At 36.5% G+C, this 24,587-nt stretch overlaps 1 protein-coding gene across 2 annotated transcripts; it reads right to left on the bottom strand.

The window, feature by feature from the left end:
• Window positions 1-524: 524 nt before the first annotated feature.
• On the bottom strand, window positions 525-21,640 carry LOC128210013 (kinesin-like protein KIF6). Of its 2 annotated transcripts, none has more exons than XM_052914311.1 (22): window positions 21,487-21,640; window positions 18,530-18,639; window positions 17,913-17,987; window positions 17,433-17,475; window positions 17,065-17,169; window positions 15,435-15,544; window positions 15,099-15,228; window positions 14,192-14,310; window positions 13,878-13,965; window positions 12,900-13,043; window positions 12,447-12,637; window positions 12,235-12,340; window positions 11,908-12,061; window positions 11,485-11,602; window positions 10,991-11,160; window positions 9,886-10,044; window positions 8,219-8,269; window positions 7,829-7,907; window positions 7,373-7,508; window positions 5,716-5,993; window positions 5,381-5,475; window positions 525-5,111 (listed from the first exon to the last, which is right to left on the bottom strand). In XM_052914311.1, the coding sequence occupies exons 1-22, from the start codon at window positions 21,544-21,546 to the stop codon at window positions 5,098-5,100; spliced, it is 2,535 nt and encodes an 844-aa protein (XP_052770271.1). In that variant the 5' UTR covers window positions 21,547-21,640; the 3' UTR covers window positions 525-5,097. The 2 variants fall into 2 exon arrangements, with proteins under 2 accessions (XP_052770271.1, XP_052770270.1); XM_052914310.1 differs by having other exon boundaries at window positions 5,716-5,996.
• Window positions 21,641-24,587: the final 2,947 nt, after the last annotated feature.

Raw genomic sequence — 24,587 nt, forward strand, 5'->3', positions numbered from 1 at the left:
ATAACTTTATATATCTGGCATGTATCATTGCAATGCAACCAGCTGTCACATTTATGTGGGCTAAAAACAGTTTACGGCAACATCAAGCGATTATCTTTTATAGGTACCGACATGAGTCATTCTGTGCTTTCTGCAAAGTGCAACCTTACAGTTATAACCAATTTTACTACATGCATATATATTTATGTACAAATGGTGTTTCAACCGCAATTTTGCTGAGAAAAAACAGACTAGTAAAATTAAGCTGTTATGACACAGAAGTTTTTGATGTACCAGTTTTCAAGGGCCCTCTAATAAATTTTATCTTATCATTAAGCGTACAACAAAATAAGCTTTAATCTGAAAATTTAATTAAACCTCGTGTTACCCTTCCATCAAACATACTTGTTTTTAAATATAACATGTTGAAAACATGAATAAAAAGTTTTAATATTGATCATACTTGTTGCTGTCTTCAGAAAATTGCTTATGGTAACATGTCAACCTATAAACCCCTATCATATAGAATTGGTGAATAAAGAGTCTGACTTGGTCCACTGTATTTTATTCATTTATATCAATAAATAAGTACACAAAGTTGTGCAATATATACAAAACTATTCACTTGAACCACATGGCAATGTACATGTATAAACACTACACTAAAACAATAATATAATATCACTAACATGGAATGGAAAACAACAAAATAAATCAAATCTTTGTTTCTTATCACAGCTGTAGGCAGTAGATTATACAAGTCCTTGTCAAATATTAAACCTTAAATGTCAATAAAGATTCCCTTAGAAAATAGCATTATTTTTTTAATACCGGTACACAATCAGCAGTGTTTAAGTAATACTGTAAGTATAAGCCAACTTACTTTATGTCGTTTGGTTCGTTATTTACAGGTAAGCACCATAAAACTATGAATAGGAAAATGCAATTCAAAATTCCAATTTTTGGGTGAATTCTAATTTGAACAAGAGCTGTCACAAAGACATCGCGCTCGACTATTCCGTCGCTTTTCAGTGTAAGGATTGAAAAGTTTTGGCGAAACATGCATGGATCACTGTTAGATTAGATTTCAATGCAATACATGATGTGCGGAGATATTAACATAAATGTGGTTACATGCAAAATTTTAACCAGATTTTTTAAGTGTAATAATAAAGGGCCATTATTTGCAAAACACAGTTTTCTAACTTGATTATTTAATAAGGTTGGGTGGTTGAATACCATTGTATAAAGTCTCAATGCAATACATCAAGAAGTTGCTGAGATATTATCCTTTGTGTGCTAACATGCAAGACCTTAACCAGAATTTCTAAGTTGCATAATAAAGGGGCAAAAATTATATAATATGAAAGATAGAGTTATCTTACTTGATTAAATAAGAAGGTTAAATGGTTGGGAGCCTGTGTGTAAAGTTTCAATGCAATACATGATGTATTTGCTGAAGCATTGACTTAAAAGTGGTTACATGCAAAACCTTAACCAGAATTTCTATGTTGAATAAAAAAGGGGCCATTTAAATTTAATGCAAACTAGAGTTATCTTACTCGGTTATTTAAGTAGATTGGATGGTTGAGTACCATTTTATAAAGTCTCAATGCAATTCATCCAGTAGTTGCTGAGATATTAACCTATGTGTGCTTACATGCAAAACCGTAACCAGAATTTCTGAGTCGAATAATAAAGGGCAATTATTTGCATTAAATACAAACTAGAGTTATCTAACTTGGTAAATTAAGTAGGTTGGATGGTTGAGTACCAATGTATCAAGTCTTAATGCAATACCACAAGTAGTTGCTGAGATATTAACCTATGTGTGCTTGCACGCAAAACCTTAACCAGAATTTCTAAGTCAAATAATAAAGGCCTATTATTTGCATTTAATGCAAACTAGAGTTATCTAACTTGGTTAATTAAGTAGGTTGGATGGTTGAGTACCATTGTATCAAGTCTCAATGCAATACTTCAAGTAGTTGCTGAGATATTAACCTATGTGTGCTTGCACGCAAAACCTTAACCAGAATTTCTTAGTCAAATAATAAAGGCCTTTTTTTTGCATTAAATGCAAACTAGAGTTATCTAACTTGGTTAATTGAGTAGGTTGGATGGTTGAGTACCATTGTATCAAGTCTCAATGCAATACCTCAAGTAGTTGCTGAGATATTAACCTATGTGTGTTTGCACGCAAAACCTTAACCAAGGGGTGACGCAGACGCTTGGGTGAGTAGTATAGCTCTCCTTATCCTTCGAATAGTCGAGCTAAAAATTTCTCTATATATCATTCAATGTTTTTCTTTTTCTTAAACATAATATCAAACTTCATATTTTAACATAAATGCATTTGAAAAAGTGTGATATGATCTAGGCAGAAGGAGTTCTTTCTCATGATCAATCTTACATTCAGGCATTGCATGTTTATAATTGTATATGAGTATTTACTAGACTTGCAAAAACAAGAGTCCCTCCAGCTGATGTCACCACTGGTCAGTTCAACAAAAATCATACCTTTGACAAATGTGTAAGCCAGAGTAATGGGACTACAGAGCTACAGTCAGTAAATCATTTATCAATGTAAATTATGCATTATGCATAAAAATATAAAACAATTTAAACCTGGCATATTTATAAGTTGCCTGTATATCAAGATATGTTAAGCATAATGTAAATATCAGTTTCCAAGTTATAGGCAACATAACGTTTTTTTCCATGACACCAATGACTACCAGGCCGCTGCCAAAAACACAAATACTATGAATATGCCAATTCTGAAGCTTTTTCCAATTGAAAACAAGTGCTGTCATAGAACAGTGCGCTCGACTATATCTTGCTTTGTCTTAGAAATGAATACAATAATGATTTAATATGTGTCTGTCAAAAACAAATGATAAATTAAAAAGTAAGAAACGCCGCAATACCACGAAACCAGGTGATTGGCAGAAGAAGTTAAGCCTTCGTTGTGAGACTGATTCAGTTTTAACTGTTTTTTTTTTCTACTTCAATTAACAGTGACCATACCTTGAGCCTAGGGGCCCAAAATGCAACCCCATGGAAGTCCTCCATAAACACTTCTTACATACCAAGTTTGTTCACAATATGTCAACCCTAACTAAAGTTATTCAGTACCAAATGGTTACCTTTTTTTAGTAACAGTGTCCTTGACCATGACCCGAGGGTCCCAAATTGAATCCCATGAAAGTTCTACGTACACTCTTCCTATATACCAAGTTTGTTGCAATATATCACCCCTAACTACAGTTATTCAGTAACAACCATTTTTCTATTTTTCGTTGCAGTGACCTTGACCCTAGGAGCCCCTTATACAAACCAATAAAAGGTCTTTATAAACTCTTCCTATATACCAAGTTTGCTCTCAATATGTCAACCAAAACTAAAGTTATTAATTTACTTACCATTTTTCTATTTTAGCAACAGTGACTTTGAACGTGAACACGGAGCTCTAAACACATTCCACTGAAAGGTCCATATAAACTCTTCCTATATACAAAGTTTGAATGAAATTATGTCAACCCTTACTAAAGTTATTCATTACCAACCACTTTTCTGTTTTCAGTAACAGTGACCTTGACCCTAAGGGCCAATTACACAATCCCATGAAAGGTGTTCATAAACTCTTCTTATACATTTGTATACCAAGTCTGGTCACCATTTGTCAAACCTAACTAAAATTGTTTTATACAATAGGTGAGTTTGACGTTCATACGGGCCCGCCCTAACAACAGCGTACACCATTCTAATAACCAGATTTCACTTTGGTGAAAAATATGAGAAATTTGCCTGTCAAAAGCAATAGAAAAGAAGTGTGTGTTTTTTCAGAAGTCAATCAAGGCCATAATTTGTATAAAAGGGTTTATATGGAAAAATGTAACCTTATTGTGTGATGGTCCTGAAAAACTGTTATTATTTTTTTTAAAGTGAACTGAATAAAGGGTAATGAAGTTATAAGTGAAAATGCCAACTTGCCTTGGGGGGGGGGGGGGTAATAAAGCCTCCTTCAACTACAATTAGTCAAGCTAAAAAGACGAGCCAAATGCTTATATGCACACACATCAGCAGATATATGTATAAGCCATATTATGAGTGCAGAAAGAAATATTGTAACAAATTTTCATCCTAAGTTCATTCTTCAGCCTAAGATTTTTTTATAACACAATGATTTACCTAAGTGAGGACAAGAACATCAGGCTAGTTTACATGCACAGGCTGACATTACTCAATGACCACAACCCTTCATTATACTGGAAATATAAGAAGGCTTCAAGAACTTGGGAGTGAAGGGAAAGCTCTGCAGTTGCTGATTTACTGGATCACATTCTTATAAACGTTAAAGGACGGACATTTCAACACATGTGTGACAGTGTCAGCTAATATGAGTCTTGTGATTTCCAATGTTTGATAAGTATTGTGCCTCATAAGCATCCAATCTTTGTTATGTTGAAATACACTCAAAAAGGGTCACTAATTTACTTTGACTTATCGTGATCAGCTGTTTGTACATCACATAATATCTGATCACTGGATAAATCTTGTTTTCATCGATAACGTGACTGCTGCAATAGGATTCTTTGTCATAATCATTCAATGTCACATTATTTTATTCTAAAAGAAGAATATTTTGAATAAATATGAAAACACCTTTATAAGGTCTATACATATAAAATGACTGAGCAATTAAAAAGCAATAATACCTGGCTCAAGCAATACTACCACAGTTAACAAATGGTACCAACAACATTGCTTATCAATTCATGCTATAGACATTATACTGACAAAACTGAAATTTCTAAAGGATACTGTCATGTTATGTTAGACTTTGTTCTTTTGTCCAGTATACAAAGCACTTCTAACATGGTACATAATCAAACGGTAAGACATTGATCTCTACTATGGAAGTTAATGAATAAATGTTGCGCCTCCACATTATTGTTTTCTGCTATGGAAGTTAATGCACCAATGGAGTGCATCAACACAGTATAGTTTGATATGTTTGGAACACATATAATCCATCATGTTGCACCACTGTTCATTAAGCCTCGGCAGGCATTTTCTCTTATCTGAGTTCACATTCCTTCCATGATAAGGCTGTCATCGCTTCTGGGCTGAAAATAAAACAATATGCATACAAGCCATTTTATACACGATTTTTTTTAAGATGATTCACACGAAAACCAACTTATATTGATTAAGTTATGATCAATGGAACTCATATCTAGGTTAATTATTTCATACAAAAAGGTATTTTTTGCACTCATACAAAGGAAATATTTAAATTAAAATCGTACAAGGAAAAGACTGACAGGTTTTTAAATATCCACTAACCTTTGTTTCTTAAATCTTAAAGGGAACAGTCCATACATTCAGTACTCACTTTGCTGTAGTATGTTCTGTCTGGCCTTGACAAAGGCCATGATGTCAGCATCTGCCTGAGGATCCCCTGTCAGTCGGAGACCTGATGGACTGGACCTGCAATTCGCAAACAATGTTTGATTATTATGATGATGAAACATGTTATTTAAGAATTAAGAATGATAAACTCTAAATTAAGACATCCAAGTTTTTATCTATGGTAAAGACACTTTTTCACTACAGTTTATAATCAAAACCAGAACATTGTTTTAAACAAAATAATTACATCAACTAAAAGCTGAAATAATCTTAAGCAACAACTTAATCTGATATTTTGTGAAGACCAAAGCGAAGTACCTTGTGCTACTGCTGCTGCCAAGTAACTGTTTTCTTGGCGGGCTCTCCTCATTTATCCGCCCATCAGCACTATTGGAAGCCCGCAGCTGCGTAGCTATACTGCCTGCAACCCCTCCTCTGACACGCCCAAGTCTCCCACCCTGGGGCAAGCCCCCCTGGGAGGTGTCTGAAGGGGCAGGGGAGGGGGTCCGACCTCTGGATATGTTGGCTGGTGGTGTCGCCCATGCGTTCCGCACTGTACCTGTGTTACCACTTCCCACACTGCCCTGGTTCTCTTGCTGCTAAGTAATTAAAGGGAAACTTCATAACATTATGAGCATTCCAAATAATATGTTTTGAATAACAAGGGAGTGCACAGTCAAATTGTTTGCATTGTTAAGCAAATCCGTACCTTTTATTTCACAATATCTATAGTACTGTTTAACTGTGTATGAATATTCTGAATTTCAGTGCTTGTCTGCTGTTGTTGTTTTTTAGTAGAACAAGGGGAATAACTCAACAATTATTAAAGTCCTAGTTATGGGCCTTGCTAGACATGTGCATATTGTAAGTTTTAATATCTTAAAAGGTTTCTGAATCTTGTCAGAGTAAAAGTTTTTCGCAGGATGAAGGAACCAATGCGAACATCAATGCTCACAATACCTCAACTTTTTCTCTTTCAATAAGCTAAAGCTAAAAATAACGCATATAACATCTGCCTTATAAGACAATTCTGATAACAAGAGCTGTCACAGAGACAGCGCGCTTGACTATTCAGCCCCCTTAAAGATAAGAATTGCAAAGTTTTAGTGAAACATGCTGAATCACTGTAAAATAAGCTTAAATGCAAAACCTTATTCAGAATTTCTAAGTCAAATAATAAAGGGGCAAAAAATTGTATTATATGCAAAATAGAGTTATCAGACTTGATTGTTTAAATTTTCAATGCAATACATCAAGTAGTTGCTGAGATATTGACTTAAGTGTGGTTACATGCAAAACCTTAACCAGAATTTCTAAGTCGAATAATTAAGGGCCATCATTTGCAAAACACAGTTATATAACTTGGTTTTTCAAGTAGGTTGGACGGTTGAATACCATTGTATAAAGTCTCATTGCAATATATCAGGTAGTTGCTGAGATATAAACATATGTTTGCTTACATGCAAAACCTTAACCAAAATTTTTAAGTCAAATAATAAAGGGCAATAGTTTGCATTATATTCAAGATAGAGTTATCTTACTTGATTTATTAAGTAAGTTAGATAGTTGGGAACACATGTCTGTCTAAGTTTCAATCCAATTCATGTTTTATTTGCTGAGATATTGACTTAAATGTAGTAACGTGCAAAACCTTAACCAGAATTTTAAAGTCAAATAATAAAGGCCCATAATTTGCATTATATTTAAATAACAGTTATCTTACTTGATTAATTAAGTAGGTTGGATAGTTGGAAGTACATATATAAAGTTTCAATGTTATACATGATGCACTTGCTGAGATAATGATCTAAAAGTGCTAACATGCAAAACCTTAACCAAGTTGTTTCGCCGACACTTGGGTGAGTAGTATAGCTCTCCTTATTTTTCGAATAGTCGAGCTAAAAATGAAGCCACAAACTGGTCGTTGTAATCCAGCCAAGGTCAAACAATCACTCTATTGAATTATGTGCCATACCTGTGAGAGAGAGACCTGATCTGCCCACCAGAGCTCAAAGTCCTTCATCAGTTTCACCTTGGCCTTCTCCAGCAAGTGCTGTAGGTGTTCTATCTCTGTCTTCAATGTCTTCAGACGGTTAAATGTCTCCTTGTAACTGTCAATGGTCAAAAATAGGTTTGAAGTTGTGTAAATTATCTTTTAGTACAATTCCTGAGTATTTGTTCAAAGTGTTATGATATTCTTCTATGCTTAAAGGTGAAATATCATGTTATTTTCTATGCAAGGACAAATATTTGTTTTTTATTTTCACTGCTCTTATAGAAGTTGGTTGCCATAATTCTATAATAAAAGTAACGTAGCATTCATTATGCCCAGTTGAATTTTTGTATCCATGTTTTTTGTATAAACATGCCAATAACAAGCCTATGACAATACCTCTTGTTTTAAGTCATTAAGCAATAAGCTCCACAATACCTGGCCTTCTCCTCCTCCATCCGGCCCCTCAGCCTCACCTCCTCCTCATCTGGTTCCAGGCTTTGGGACTCACTCAGACCTGCAGGCAACCAAACATACATTTGTTTTGATTCATATTCATGTTATATTCTATAGCATGTGCTTACTAGCAATTATAATCATAAACACACATAAAAAATCATATCAAACATTTTTTAGATTAGTTCTAACGGTAATTTCCTTTGCACACTGTACAAAATTACAAACTTTGCATTCAGTACAAAACTACTAATTTTTCATGCTGTAAAAAAGTATGAAGTTACCACACTGTATAATGAAAACTACAATTTTTACACATTGTACAAAACTGCAAAATTCAAGAATATCCTGAAAATCCACAAATGTATTTACCTTGCATTGCAATTGTCATCCTGTGATGTTCTATTTGACTTTTCAAATGATCTGGAATGTAAGAGAGACACAAAAATTGGGTCAAACATTCTGTACATCACTGAAAATAGATATGCTTCAATTAAAATCCAAGTCGGCAATATTACTGTGTTCACTTTAAAGTCTTAAGTAGTCAGGCTCCAATTTCTCGAAAAGTCGTAACAGGCTTAAGTACCTTGTTTCAATTAGCTCAATTTCATACTTCAATTTCATTTTCAAAACAAAAATAGTATATCCTGACAAACATACATACTATTTCTTTAAGCAGTCTCAAACTCATTAAAGGGAGACTATTTAAGGGAGAATATTTATATATCTTTGTGGAAAGTGGGTTGTCTCAGGACCCCTATTGCACTCAGGTTACCCCTAATGCACTCAGGATACCCCTAATGCACTCTGGTTACCCCTAATGCACTCTGGTTACACATATTGCACTCAGGTTACCCCTAATGCACTCAGGATACCCCTATCGCACTCAGGTTACCCCTAATGCACTCAGGATACCCCTAATGCACTCTGGTTACCCCTAATGCACTCTGGTTACACATATTGCACTCAGGTTACCCCTAATGCACTCAGGATACCCCTATCGCACTCTGGTTACCCCTAATGCACTCAGGATACCCCTATTGCACTCAGGTTACCCCTAATGCACTCAGGTTACCCCTAATGCACTCTGGTTACCCCTAATGCACTCTGGTTACCTCTAATGCACTCAGGATACCCCTATTGCACTCAGGTTACCCCTAATGCACTCAGGTTACCCCTAATGCACTCTGGTTACCCCTCATGCACTCTGGTTACCCCAATGCACTTAGGTTACCCCTTATGCACTAAGGGAACCCCTAATGCACTCTGGTTACCCCTAATACACTCTGGTTTCCCCAAATGCACTCAGGTTATCTCTAATGCACTAAGGGAACCCGTAATGCACTCAGGTTACCCCTAATGCACTCTGGTTTCCCCTATTGCACTCAGGTTACCCCTAATGCACTCAGGATACCCCTATTGCACTCTGGTTACCCCTATTGCACTCAGGTTACCCCTAATGCACTCAGGATACCCCTAATGCACTCAGGTTACCCCTAATGCACTCTGGTTACCCCTAATGCACTCTGGTTACCCCTATTGCACTCAGGTTACCCCTAATGCACTCAGGATACCCCTATCGCACTCAGGTTACCCCTAATGCACTCAGGTTACCCCTAATGCACTCTGGTTACCCCTAATGCACTCTGGTTACCCCAATGCACTTAGGTTACCCCTTATGCACTAAGGGAACCCCTAATGCACTCTGGTTACCCTTAATGCACTCTGGTTTTTTCAAATGCACTCAGGTTATCTCTAATGCACTAAGGGAACCAAAAATGTACTCAGGTTACCCCAAATTCACTCTGGTTACCCCAAATGCACTCAGGTTACCCCAAATTCACTCTGGTTACCCCAAATGCACTCAGGTTACCCCTAATGCACTAAGGGAAACCTAATGCACAAGACTACACTCTCAAGCAACACCATGCCAATATATCTTTCTTTACAATCATTGTTAAAAAAATAAAGATTAAAAAATCATGTGTATCATTTAAATTATTGTTACAAATGGTTTAGTTCACAATCCTGCTACTTACTGATAGAATGTCTGAGAGTGTTGACTTTCTCTCCGAGTGACTTCGCCTCGGCATAACACTGTTTGAGCACCTGCTTGTTGTGTTCTATCTTCTGATTCTCATGGTAATCCCGCCGGAATAACTCAAATGCTTCCTGACGACCCACTGACATGTCTCCTACTGGAAAAGGCCATATAAACACACTTAGCCTTGCATTTCATTTAAAATGAACTAACAGAAAATTACTAATACTAGTATTAAATGCATGTAGAAGATTGATGTCTTCAAATACCTGGTAGTAGTTCCTCCATTATTTGCTACACAATACACACTCACTAAAATATTCTTATAAATTCTATGAAATAAATGTGAGATCATCTCCAATACAACAGTGAGTTTAATGACAAATTTACATTATATTCAATTTATATTCAATTAAAGTGGGATCTTGAAACTTCATCAAAAAGCATTGTTTACGGTCATATAGACTTTGGAAGGTTGACAAATGAAACTGGATATGGCCTTGTTTATTATCTGACAAGAATACTGACTAATATATTTGCCATGATTAATTTTTTTATAATTATTGAAGACCTCAATACATTCAATAAACAATATTTTTTAAAGATTGGTATGTTGTCTTTTTTAATACAAATACTTATATATACAATATATAATATAATACAGTCACAATAAACTTATAATTGCAATTTCTTCCCATATGACTATATTTGTAGCATATTTCAAGGAGATGAAGTACATGAAAAAAAAAAAAGTAAAAAGAGATCAATCACTCAATTAAAACAAACAAGTTAAATAAGGCCCCTGATTGTGCTTTAGACCCCCAACCACTTTGGTGAGATTCTGACACCAGCATTACTTAACAATTGCATCCATAAATGTAAGACAGCAAGCCCAAAGAAGACATAAGTGTGAAAGTGATCTAATGGTATAGGTGCCTGCCTCTCTTTTTAAATATTGAGGCTTCCTGCCCCACATTCTCTTTGCCCCTCCATAAGGACATATAGCGATACACTGGTTTCTGCACAGGAAACAGTCTTGAGTGTGATTCATATCTCTTCACAAGCAAGATAAAATATATCTGTAAAAACTTAACAGCACTTACATATTTTTTTCTTGACTTTTGCATCATTTTCCCTTCGCTGTCTCTGTTTTTCTTGATTGATAGGTGCACCTACAGGTGGTCGTCTCCAGTCATCTGAGTTGCCAGTGTTTGCCCGTGACCCGGCTGATACGTGACCATTCACTCGACTTTCACTTGTTGATGTGGAAAAACTGGAAACATAAATGGCCGATTGAAACTTGCATACCCAAGGACAATAAAACAATAATCCGGAATGACGAGTAGTTCCTTAGATTTAAAATAAATATAAGCAAAATATTTTGGATTATATTCTTGTCTAAATCTATTTTCAACTTGTATCTAAAAAACACTGATGGCTAAATCAAGTGTTATAATGCTAACTTTTGTTGGTGATTTTAAAAATCACAAATAAAACTACACAAAAGGAAACTTCACAACCATAAATATGTACTGTGGCCAAAGGCCTTTGCCACCTCTCTCATTTAAATAACCCCTAGAATGTGAAAAAATGTTACCTTTCACTGTACCCCTCACCACGTGCGCTGGAAGGAGGCCGTTGCCCGAGCTTCTCGAGCTGCAGGGAGGCATCCTTTACGCGCTTCTTCTCCTTCTTCAACATGTTTACCAAAATATCTTGGCAGTCATTAAGGAATACCTTTAACTTAAGCACTCATATACCTGAACACTAATTATAACACTGTATTAACACACAGTATCACCATGGAACTTAGTAAATACACAAAATATTCAAAAATACTATGCCACACAATAATGACAATGTGTGAAAAGAAATGCATTTCTATAAAGAGCCTTTTTTCTGTTTTCATTGGAGAAATTTGGAAGTTCTTGACATATTACCTTTTTACATATTACCTTAACTTAAAGTCAAGAATTCAATCAGCCGTGATATTGCTACAATTTAACATGATCAAAGATACTGATTTCATTGTCCCGTTGGACCACAAGCTGTTTAAGCCTGTTGTTTTCTGTATCACTGTATGGACCTATGTCTACAGGAGGCTCAGGGGCTTCCATCGGGGCTGGCGTAGGAGGCTTGTGTGGGGAAGGACTGGGGCGCTCCAACACTCGCTTCTGTGACAGAATATGATTGATCAGTATACCTTAGTATTATTGGGATTCTGAGATCATTTTTAATGATGAGCAGGAAGGGGGCTAAAATGAATATAAGGAACTAAGGATCTTAAATCTCAGTCTTTAATCTGTTGTCTAGTTTCAATTAAGCAATAAACCTCAAAATAATATACCTTAAGTATTCTGAAGCATGTGTGTATTTTCCTCATGTCAGTGCCAACATTTATCATGGCCTCTGGATCAGCATCAGCCAGGTATGCCTTCACAGCATCCTCACACCTACCAACAAACAATGAAACTGAGAACTTTCCAACAAGCAATATGCTCACTAAAATTTCGTTGTGCAATGCAATTTTACAATGAACACAAACTACACTATAACTACCTATCAAGGTCCTCTGGGGACAACTCATCTGTACGCTGTTCCCCAGTTGCCATGGCAAGTTCCTCCCGGAGTTGCTGGATCTCGCGCTTGAGTTTCTGCACAAGAAGTTTGGGGTCCATCTCCTCATTTACCATCACATCATTCTTGATCATGGCCACACGCTGCGCAAAACGGCATGTGGATATTGACTCCTGTAATGTGAACATGTGACTGTAAATAGCTATTGTTGTTTTTTGTAATGCTTCTCAGGACACATCAAGTTTACTATATTTACTTAATAATAAGTTTTTACATTGGGATAATGTTTTGGCATGCACACAAATATTTCACAGCAATCTATTGGATAAAAGATGAAATTCAATGAATTTGAAACTAAATATATCTTAAACAAAACTTTTCCAAATACTTGTGACAATTAAGCTTAAAGAAAGGAATATTAACTGATTTACTAACATCCATGTTCCTCTTGTCTATGGAGCATGTGGCGATCATGGTGGTCATACAGTTTCCCCCGAGACTGTCTCGTAGCACTGAGGTCATCATTGAGTTACGGTATGGGATGTGTGAACGACTCTTGTCTGACAGCGAGATAATCACCTGTAGGGATTATGTATGTGTTAAACATGGTTCATTATGTATTTCCATGCATAAATGAGTGTTTGAAGATTTACCTGATTCACATAGTAATATTTACACCTCAACTTCCATTCCCTAAATGAACTGCCTTTCGGCAATTGGTTCATCAATCGATGAACGCAACATCTTCGGATATGTTCGGATCGCAATTCATCGCATAACAATATACATGAAAACTATTGATCTTGTTAGTGTTTGTATTGTGTCAGCAGGTCCCGTAAAATATAAATCATTATGTTAGAAAGTGTTAATTTACTATCTTTTAAATGTATTGTTGCCATAAGTGTTTAAATTTTTCGTTTAAAAGTGTTTTGAAGTGGTTGATCTTTTCCCGCGTTATTGTGACGTCATTTGAAAAAAATGTTTCCGGTTACAATCGGGTCGTTCTATTTACAGAATGGGTAAAATAATGGTTTTCTTAAATGAAATGAAGTATTTTTTAACGATTATTGAATGAAATAAGGAACTATTGGTGTAAATATAAGTAATGAATTGCAGGGTTGATGTCATTATCGGGGATATGAACGCAATTGGGCTGGTCAAAGTACTCGGACTCCACACACTTTGGCCAGCCCAATTGCGTTCATACCCCGATAATGACATCAACCCCACAATTCATTCCTCCTCATTGCGTTCATACCCCGATAATGACATCAACCCCGCAATTCATTCCTTAAAACAAAATCAGAAATAGATAGCAGGTTCATTTCTATATAATCTATTTTCTGTAAGTAACTTATTGGGTATCATTGAAATATTTGATAAAACTCATGGTCATGCATGAGAGTAGCTGACCTGTTCCAGGAAGTGTAGAGACAAGTTGATGTATTTCGCCTCCGCTAGCAGCACGCCATTAACTCCAGTCTTTGACACCCTCTCTGAACTGTTAAAGGAAATGGCAACCATGTTATATCATAGGAGTTAATAATTTTCTCCAACTTTCAAGGGTTGCAGTTATTTTGAGATGTTTGCATGCTTAAAAACGTTTTAATTATGAAGACGTTACATACTGATGATAAATTGATCCAAATATTAAATTAAGCCTTTAATTGGACAATCATAAGTGTATTTTTTTCTAACATTATATCACATATATAGACAATACATACCCAGCCAAATCCACCAGGTGAAGTTTGGCTCTACGTAGGGTGGCAGAGCCATGTTCCCTCGAGGTCAGATGAATAGTAAATATACAGTGGGAGCGGGTGGACGCCTGGTTCATAGGGGTCTTAAACAAAGATAGTTAAAATGAATACAAGGTAGTTATGACTTATATGTACAAAGCAGCAAATACACAATACCTATCTTATTTTGCATTCCTCAATTTTCACAGCCTTGACTATGTCTCCCTTCAACTTCCCCTCACCATATCCCCAGCCCCTACCTCAGCTATCATCCTATATGTATCCCCCAGGAAGAGCGGAGCCTCCTCCTCATTGCTGTACTGGTGCACTGACAGTTTCTTCCCCTACCACCTTCCCCTCAACTTCCCCTCCCCATATCCCCACCACCTACCTCAGCTATCATCCTATTTGTATCCCCCAGGAAGAGCAAAGCCTCCTCCTCGTTGCTGGCCTGGTGCTCTGACAGTTTCTTCCCCTACCACCTTCCCTCAACTTCCCCTTCCAAAATCCCAACCACCTACCTCAACTATCATCCTATTTGTATCCCCGAGGAAGAGCAGAGCCTCCTCGTCATTGCCGGCAGGGCACACTGACAGTTTCTTCCCCTACCACCTTCCCCTCAACTTCCCCTCCCCATATCCCCACCTCAGCTATCATCCTACTTGTATCCCCCAGGAAGAGCAGAGCCTCTTCCTTATTGCCGGCCTGGTGCACTGACAGTTTCTTCCACCTACCAACTCCCCTTAACTTTCCCTCCCCATTTCACCCAATACACCTCAGCTATCATCCTATTTGTATCCCCCAGGAAGAGCAAAGCCTCCTCCTCATTGCTGGCCTGGTGCACTGACAGTTTCTTCCCCTATCAACTCCCCTCAACTTCCCCACCACCTACCTCAGCTATCATTCTATTTGTATCCCCAAGGAACAGCAGATTTAGTGCCTCCTCCTCATTGCTGGCCTGGTGCACAGACAAGTTTTTCAGGTGGATGTTCTGGTCTGAATCCTCCAGTAGGCTCACCTTTCTGAAAAATAGGCAATAGGTATGTTACGCTTAAGATGCAGTTGAACTAAAAGGGAATCAGATTTTTGAGATTTTTTGAGGAAGAACGAAGTAATTGTCATTTATGTTTCACATAATGGCACACATTAATTTTACAAAATATATACATGTATGAAAATCTTGTGTCCTCTGAAACATTTACCTGCAGATTTATCAACTTTTACTTACGGCAAGTCTTCTAATTTTGCAGCTTCATGTTTTGGATCCAGCAGATCATAGCCACTCTCATTGTAGATCTCAAGGTACGAGATATGAGCCGTAAAGGCCCGATCTGAGTTCTGAAAATCAAGGGAAATAGTACAAGATATGAGCCGTGAATGCCGGCAGGGAGTGATGCAATTAAAGGGGGATAGTATAAGATATGAGCCGTAGATGCTGGCACTGAGTGATGCAATTCAAGGTGGATAGTATAAGATATTGATCCGTGAAAGTCAGCACTGACTGATGCAATTCAAGGTGGATAGTATTAGATATTGATCCGTGAAAGTTGGCACTGAGTGATGCAATTCAAGGTGGATAGTATAAGATATTGATCCGTGAAAGTCGGCACTGAGTGATGCAATTCAAGGTGGATAGTATAAGATATTAATCCGTGAAAGTCGGCACTGAGTGATGCAATTCAAGGGGGATAGTATAAGATATGAGCCATGAAAGCTAGCACTGAGTGATGCAATTCAAGGGGGATAGAGTGTTATGTATATCTCTCAGAAAATATTTAGGCCATTGACTTATGTTATTCAATTTGATATAATAACTACATATACTACTATGTAAAACAAATGAGTCTACCTTTCAGCAGATACAAAAATACTATTTATTGCAATTTTTATATGATCATTTTCAAACTGCAGGCCTAAATGTTTCAAAACAGCTTTAAACAATATTGAGCTAAGCTCACTATTTTTGTTTTGGTATATTTTGTGTAATTACATGTATATGGAAGTTACAAAAACCTTCCATATCCTAGTGTTGCTAACATCCTCTATCCTAATGCTGCTAACATCCTCTATCCTTATGTTGCTAACATCCTCTATCCTAATGTTGCTAACCTCATTTATATTAATGTTGCTAACATCCTCTATCCTAATGTTGCTAACCTTCTTTAAAATGATGTTGCTAACCTTCCATATCCTAATGTTGCTATCATTCTCTATCCTTATGTTGCTAACCTCCTCTATCCTAACATTGCTAACCTTCCATATCCTAATGTTGCTAACCTTCCATATCCTAATGTTGCTAACCTTCCATATCCTAATGTTGCTAACCTTCCATATCCTAATGTTGCTAATCCCACATACCCTAATGTTACTAATCCCACATAACCTAATGTTGCTAATCCCACATAACCTAATGTTGCTAATCCCACATATCCTAATGTTGCTAATCCCACATATCCTAATGTTGCTAATCCGCCATATCCTAATGCTGCTAATCCTACATATCCTAATGTTGCTAACCTCTTATCCTAATGCTGCTAACCATCCATATCCTAATGTTGCTAATCCCACATATCCTAATGCTGCTAATCCCACATATCCTAATGTTGCTAATCCCCCATATCCTAATGCTGCTAATCCTACATATCCTAATGTTGCTAACCTCTTATCCTAATGTTGCTAACCATCCATATCCTAATGCTAAATTGCTAACATCCCCCATCCAAATGTTGCTTACCTTCCATATCCTAATGTTGCTAACCATCCATATTATAATATTGCTAACCTCCCATATCCTAATGTTGCTAAGTACCTTTTGGCACCTTCATACTATGTTTTCTTTAAGAATATTTTATATTGACCTGCTCAAAATATTCGAATATATAGGAGAGCATCCTGGGAATGATTCCTCTGTCGTTGTACTTCTCTGCTCCACCAGTGATGGTGAATGTCTTCCCACTCCCGGTCTGTAATATTATATCATCTTTATCTTTAGTTCATTCTTTATCATCAGAAATCAGTTTTAAATAATCAGAATACCTTTTGGTGTTCATTTCTTATGTTCTCACTCCTTATCCTTTAAACATTGAAAGAAAAAAAATATGTTTGTGTATTATTACATTAAAATATTAAGACTTGTTTATTTGTGAAAAGGCTTAAAAAGTGTAAGTCAAACAACAAACAGTAAGATATGCTTGTTAATGGTATAGAGGGAGAAGAAACTGCTTACCTGTCCATAAGCAAAGATTGTTCCATTGTATCCTTGCAACACACTGGAATAGGAAACAAATGCAAGTGTAAACAATTATTATTGCTTGGTAGCAAAAAATAGATATGCAAGTAAAACACTGTTTTACACAAAATAAATGTACTTCAATCATGGAGATAATTTAATCCTTACTATTCATTGATGCTCATATAATATACAATTGCTACATGTATGATGTATATACTTGTTCTGGATGTTAAACAATACAACTTAACTTTCTAAATATCTGTAAATTTGTTAATTTGAAAGGTACCTTTCAGACAGCCACAATAACAGCATAGTCAGTTTTAGAGCAACTTAGTTAAACTTCATTGAAAATAAGTATTATTCATTGAACACTTTATAATATCATATTATATTATTCCAAATACTTCTTACTGAATGCACTTGTACTTTTATTTTCACCGTAACAAATAAATTCTCAACCAAAAAAATACATACTTATCTATAACTGGCTTTGCAACATTGTCAAAAATTTCATCTTGCTTTGAGTTTTGATCAAACACTTTTTGAAACCTGGAAAATAATAAAATGTTTTCTCAATCATGAAAAAGATAATACCGGTGCAACACATATGAACACAATATACATGAATAATGCAGTTCAGTGAAAATGACAGAAATTCTATACTAGGCAGGGATTATATTTTGAAAAGCATGAAAATAGGTAACCGTTGTGGTTAATTAATTCTGATCATACTACTGTATGCAAATGAACCTAACATTTCATGGTTTTGAAGAGGTATACATTTCCCTGCAAAGCTGTCATACATATACAGTTTAAATTTGTTTTACTTCAACAGGCCAATTCAATTAGGCTCCTTACAATGACATGACAAATTAACTCTTTGAAGAGTTGAAACTGACTTCTGAAGATGCCATTGAGGAGGTAAAACAATTACTCCTTCTTTGGTTGCATGCATTCTTTGTTTAACTCATTGACAAGCATGTTTTGCTTAGTTTATTTGCAAACAGTTGTATGTGCTCGACAACAAATACATATCACTTGAAACATAAATATTATAAGTTGTTACAATGTTTGTCAAAGCATCTTTATACCTAAATTTATAATTTTCTTTTTTGTTGTTGATAAATCCCTCAGCAAGGTCTCTGGGAATGTTAAAAGTGAGTCTGGGTAATCCTTCATCATCTTCATCGATGTGATATAACTGAAACCAAAAATGTATATCATCAATAAAATAACAAGTAAATGTTATATGACTGTTGGTGTTTTAGCAAGTCCTGAATACTGCTTAACTTTTTTAAAGAGTCCTGAATAGTTTCAAACACACAATTTAAACAGATTTCAGGGATACATTAAATTTGAGAGTCTCTCAGGTGTGAGTTGCATGGCAAGAAAGGGTGATGGTACCTATTGTTAGAAAAGCGGGTCACAAGTAGGTTATTTGGGCTGGTCTTATTTAAAGAAACTAGAAGTCAGTGTTGAACCATATTTTTGTTGTTGTACGACATTAAATTTATACTGTTGATTCTTCAAGTATAACTGTAAATTAAAACTAATGAGTAATGATAGCCACAACTATGCAGCTGCTCAAAATATTGCAATGAAGCCTGTTACCTAACACACTGCATGAGATGTAAGTTCCATCACTGACCTATAACCATGAACCTCGGTCGTAGGTCCTAGTTTCATCTTGGCTAAATTATATCTGGAGTGTGTCATTTAAGTTCTATAGTGTTAGTTGGTCGAAAGAGCTCTGAATATCTTCCTTTATATGTATAGGTTTCATGCAAGGGCCATCCATACCTGACAACAGGTGATTAATTTGATCAAATTCAACTTACAACACAATGTTGTATGTCAAATACTAAGGGCATGTGTTATATAGTTTGACACAATAACCTAATTTAAATTTAATATCCCAAATCCTATAGAGGACCCTTAATTCAGACTAAACCGGATTTGAACAAAGACATTTGAATATATCTATTTGAACCCACTTTTTTGGGACAAATTCTGACCCTTGTAGATTGTAGTCAAGAAGAAGATGTGTGTTTTCATCAGGCTTTCATGTCTGCCTTAAGATAATATACTTTGTCACAGATGGGAAATTGTCGAAAGTTGAATGTTATATCATATGATGATGTTAAAACAACATCTGGATGTGTTTGAGAGATTTTGGATATTTTAGTTTAAACAGTACATATTTTACAACAATTGTGAAGAAAGTTATGATAACTTATACTAAGTCACTCTCATTGGCACAATGTTGCGCAAGAATATATGGTCTTGTGTTGTGGGGAAAAACGGAGAAAACCCACTTGTTCCGGCTTGGTGACTACAAACCAAACTCACATGCGCCCATGCCGGGAATCAAACCAGAGTTGCCTTGGTGAGAATCGAATGCGCTAACCAGTCAACCCATATATATTGCATATTTAATTTGGTGGGTCATAGTTTGGGGGGGGGGGGGGTAGTAATTTAGTTATGGGAGGGATGGGGTTGGGTTAAAACAACGCAACATTTTGTGATCTTTGTGACTTTAAGAAACACAGACAAGCTGCTTCAGAGTCTTTGACGATTTTTGTTTTGGCGACTCTACGGGTCCTAGTCTTAAATAATAGACATGTTATACGGGATTCTTTCAATCCCTAACATCTAAACGGGTTTGTGCAAAAACTGGGTGGGTTTGAAAAATATTGAAATTGTATAAAGTGAAGTATTTTATGTTTGAAATGGATAATAAAGGTTTATATTCATATTTTACCATGTAAGTACAAAGCTATTTTGCACAAAACAAGCATTAAACACATGATCTACCTTTCCAATAAAACGAAACTTGACTGACACAGACCAGAACTATGCCAAGCGGAACAACTCGACCCAATCGTAATAACTTGGCCACCTCCGACAAGCTTCGTGTTGGACCTCGTAAATACAATCGTAACAACTCAGCCATGACTGAAGTGCTCCGATTGTTGTAAAACTGTGAACTGCAGCCCTGCGCTTTATGTTTTGACAGAATGAAATGAAGAAAACCCTATCAAACTCATAATTATTCGTTGGATATTTATTTTTTGTGTACGGAACTAATATAAAATAACATTATCTAGAAATATTTCTTGTTTTTATGATATTTTATGGACGCAATATGCTTTAACGCGGAATCCTGATCGGAACAACTACCCATTTTTGGTACAAAACAATTTGTACATGAAGGATTTGCCATATCATAAATCGTAAAAAAAATCTGTCAACGTACAACTATTTGGACTATACGCGTCCATATCCCACTTGTTGTTTTCCTAGCCACAAGAATGACAAATCCACTCACTAGGTATATTGAGCGGAAAGATAATGGGCACCTGCTTCATAGCGATTCTTTGTTGACAGAAGACGATCAGAATTAGTGTAAGTGTAATAACAGGTGTGACCGTCTCTGTGGCCTAGTGGATAAGCGTCCGCCTACCGAGCGGGAGGTCGTGGGTTCGATCCCTGGCCGCGTCATACCAAAAGACGTTAAAAGTTGGTACAAGTAGCTCCCTTGCCTGGCGCTTGGCATTTAAAGGGTAGTGCTTGGAAAAGTGGTGTACTCAGTACTGGTTTAACCCAGGAAAGTTGTACCCCGTGTATCGGTGCTTTACACCGAGCACGTAAAAGAACCAAGGGGTCTCTTCGAAAAAGAGCTAGGGTCTCGCACCCGGACTTCCTTGTATCCCACCACTTTCTCATCAGCGTGCTGTCCCTTCAGCAAAAAACAAAGGACCCCGTTGGAAATAAGTGCTTGCACTTTCACGGGTTATCCTTGATCACAAGGTCTAAAGAAATACATACATACATACGACAAAATGTATTGGCTAACAATAATTTATGTGTAACTTTTGAGCTTTTATTTAAGAATGCAGTGTTAAATAGTGTGGGGTTACATTCTTCGAAAAACTGTAACCCCACACTATTTAACACTGCATTGCATTGCATTTTACTCTGAAGCGGCTGTGTATACGGACTACTAATGGTCAAGAAACCAGGCAAAAATAATTGTTACTGTACTTACCCCAGCTTTTGATTTTGTTGGTTTGATTCTAGAGAATATTTGAATGGTTTGTTTCACCATGATGAAAAGATTGGTTTTGTAAATAAGGAAACGCTAAATATCATGACATTAAATGAAACAACACCATTTATCAAATTGTTTACATTGACAATCAGCCATGTTGGAAACTATTTGTTGTTAAAATAAAACCGCGTCGTAAATTTCGCATTCAATAGACGCCGTGTAAAGCCCGGTACTTCACGTCCCCTAAATATATTTTTTTAAAAATCCGAATAGGAGACATTTGCAAGCAATACGCTTCAATCATATTATATCATAATACAATGTGCTAATTTAAAAGCTTTGCACATTGTGAGTGACATCTGGGAGTAGGAGTTATTGGTCCCAGGTGAAATCAAACACTCTACATAACAGATTTTACTGCCAGGTCATAACTTAACCGCACATGTACAGTTAATGACTGTCAGACTTTTCAACCCCTTTGTCATTTGTGGAATCAAAGACTTTTCAACCCCATTGACTTTTCAACCTACCTTAAAACGAAGACTTTTCAACCCCTAACAAACAAAGACTTTTCATCTCTTAATTTCTCAATAATAATTTCAGATAATAACTACAACAATAAACACAATATACATACATGTACTTGAAACACATGATCATACAATAATTCATTAAAAATTTACATGGAAAACAAAAACAAAAAATGCATGACTGTTCATTTAGCTGTTCAGTCGATTAGCCATTATTTTTCCCTATCACCCCGAGGAAATCCTTGTACAAGTTATCATGTGCCTCGTACTGCTCCTACGACTCATGTACATGCGTGTCACGGTCCATGTCTGAGTAAACCTCACGTCTGTTTCTTCCAACGCCCTCTCATACTAGCTGGGCCTTGAGTGGGACAATCTTTTCAAAATGTCTATATTTGGCAAAGTTTAAGAACATGAGGAAATTATAACGTGGCACATTATGTCTTGGGGTTGAAAAGTCCTGCTACCATAAAACATGACTACATGTACATGTACAAAGGTACAAACATTGTGCTAATGACAATACAAGAACAAATCCACATGATATGAAATATACTAGAAATTGCACCATTCAATATACATATTTTAAAATGTTCTCCAGGGGGTAGGGGAATCCCATCCCTTTCCATGTATACCTTCCTGCAAGCATTCCAATATATTCATATGTGTATTCCGCACGTGTTTTTTTTTCAATTACACGATGCTTTAAACTTAGTTATTGGGTATACATTAAAACTTTGTATTGATTCTGATACAAGGCCGTCGTCGCCGTTCGGTAAGCCAATAGTAAAGGGTCATGGACATTTTATTTTGGAAAATGTAAAAAAAAAATCATATTTACTTACTATATCATATTACTGTCGATGCTCATCTGACATACATAAACACTTTTCTTAAATGTGGGTTAAACTCACTCTGGATTTAACACTCACAAAACATCCTAGCTTCAAACAACGATCGATACAAAGCCTAAGCCCTCTAATGGCAACCGTGAACGACATTCGCATGTTCGATACAACTTTCAGTGCTAGACGTCCATAATGGCCAAGAGCGAAAATACTTTCACAAAAAAAGAATATATCCAAGCTATTAGGGATGATTTATCAGACCGGCAAACATATTCAACATGAATGACTCCTCCATGGAAAGTCAAGGTTAAAGACCATTATGCACACAGCCATTGAAAAGCATATCCATTCAAAAATGACAATATCACGGCATAGCAGTCCATGAATGGACACCGAAATAAGAGAAGCACCTGAAGAAAACAGCGAGAAGAACAAACAAGAAACGAGACCAAGACAGGTACAAGAGGTTACAGAAAGAAGTCCAATACCAAAAGTGTTAGGCCAACAAGAAACACTGTAACGTGCGAGGCCAACAAGGCCAACAGATCCCTTCAGAGAAAAGCATGTTCGACCCTGAAGGGGTCCGCTGGACTTTATATACAGTAAACTCTCAATCCACACAAAGCCCGGGTTTTGCTAATTTGCATATTTCCAACCAAGTAAACATACGTACTATGAACGTACTACCGTCTATATAACGGAATGTTATACTTTGAACGCACATCCGCCGCCTACAGCGGACCGTTACAATACCTTGCGGATACATGCAGTCACTGAGTCAGCAAAACACTTATAAGCAAATTTAACGACTTTCGGGCCTTCGTCAAAAGCAAGAGACTGGAAACTACCGGTGTTGCATCTTTGAAAAAACAAGGATGGTTTCCTCCAGAACAGCAATGCAGCCAGGGCAAATATTCTAAACGAACAGTTTCTCTCTGTATTTACCCACGAAGACACCAGCAACACTCCAGACATGGGACAGAGCAATACTAGTATACCATCTATGCCAAACATTTCAGGGACAGAGCAATACTAGTATACCATCTATGCCAAACATTTCAGGGACAGAGCAATACTAGTATACCATCTATGCCAAACATTTCAGTTCAATGTAATAGTGCTTACAAGCTGCTGATGAACATTACGACAAATAAAGCCACTGACGCTGATGAGCGTCATGCCTTCGTCATTATTTAAGTTGAGATTATTTAAGTTATTTAAGTATATATGCACTGTGTTGTTTGTGGAGTTTTGTGCTGTTAATCCATGTTTCTTGTTTTCTGATTTATTTTTTATTTTTGTGTGTTCTACGTCTTTGGCGTTTACCCTATGACATTAAACGGGGTTTATCTTTATACTTTTGGCTACTGAGCTTGTTTCTGTAGTTTTTCACATAAGTATATATATTGCAGCATCTGCTACATACATACGTAATTAGCCACAGCCTTAGCAAAAGTGAATATGACTGGCGGGATGCCTCGGTAGTTCCACTTTGCAAGAAGGACGACCGACACCAAGCATCAAAGTTTCAAATTCTTATTTCTTTATAATATTGATATGTCTTCGAAATATATACAGCGAGATCACTGCGTGAGATTGGTTGATGCAAGGATCCGCACTCTACACCTTTCTGGTCGATTGACTGATTATTTAATAGCATAATATGTTGATAATTTGCTCTAGAATTATTGTGAACCAGTCTGCATTATCTCCCGCCATA

Source organism: Mya arenaria, chromosome 11 (genome assembly GCF_026914265.1).
Source record: "Mya arenaria isolate MELC-2E11 chromosome 11, ASM2691426v1".
NCBI classification, from domain to species: Eukaryota; Metazoa; Mollusca; class Bivalvia; order Myida; family Myidae; genus Mya; species Mya arenaria.

Bases quoted from the DNA above. Each gene is read 5' to 3' on its own strand.
- LOC128210013 (XM_052914310.1), bottom strand. From the start codon at position 21,546: ATGGTGAAACAAACCATTCAAATATTCTCTAGAATCAAACCAACAAAA. The intron at 15,229-15,434 runs GTAAGTAAAAGT...CCTATTTTTCAG, and splicing joins GCAAAATTAGAAGACTTGCC to AAAGGTGAGCCTACTGGAGG. The intron at 12,062-12,234 runs GTATATTATTTT...ATTCTGTCACAG, and splicing joins CATGCTTCAGAATACTTAAG to AAGCGAGTGTTGGAGCGCCC.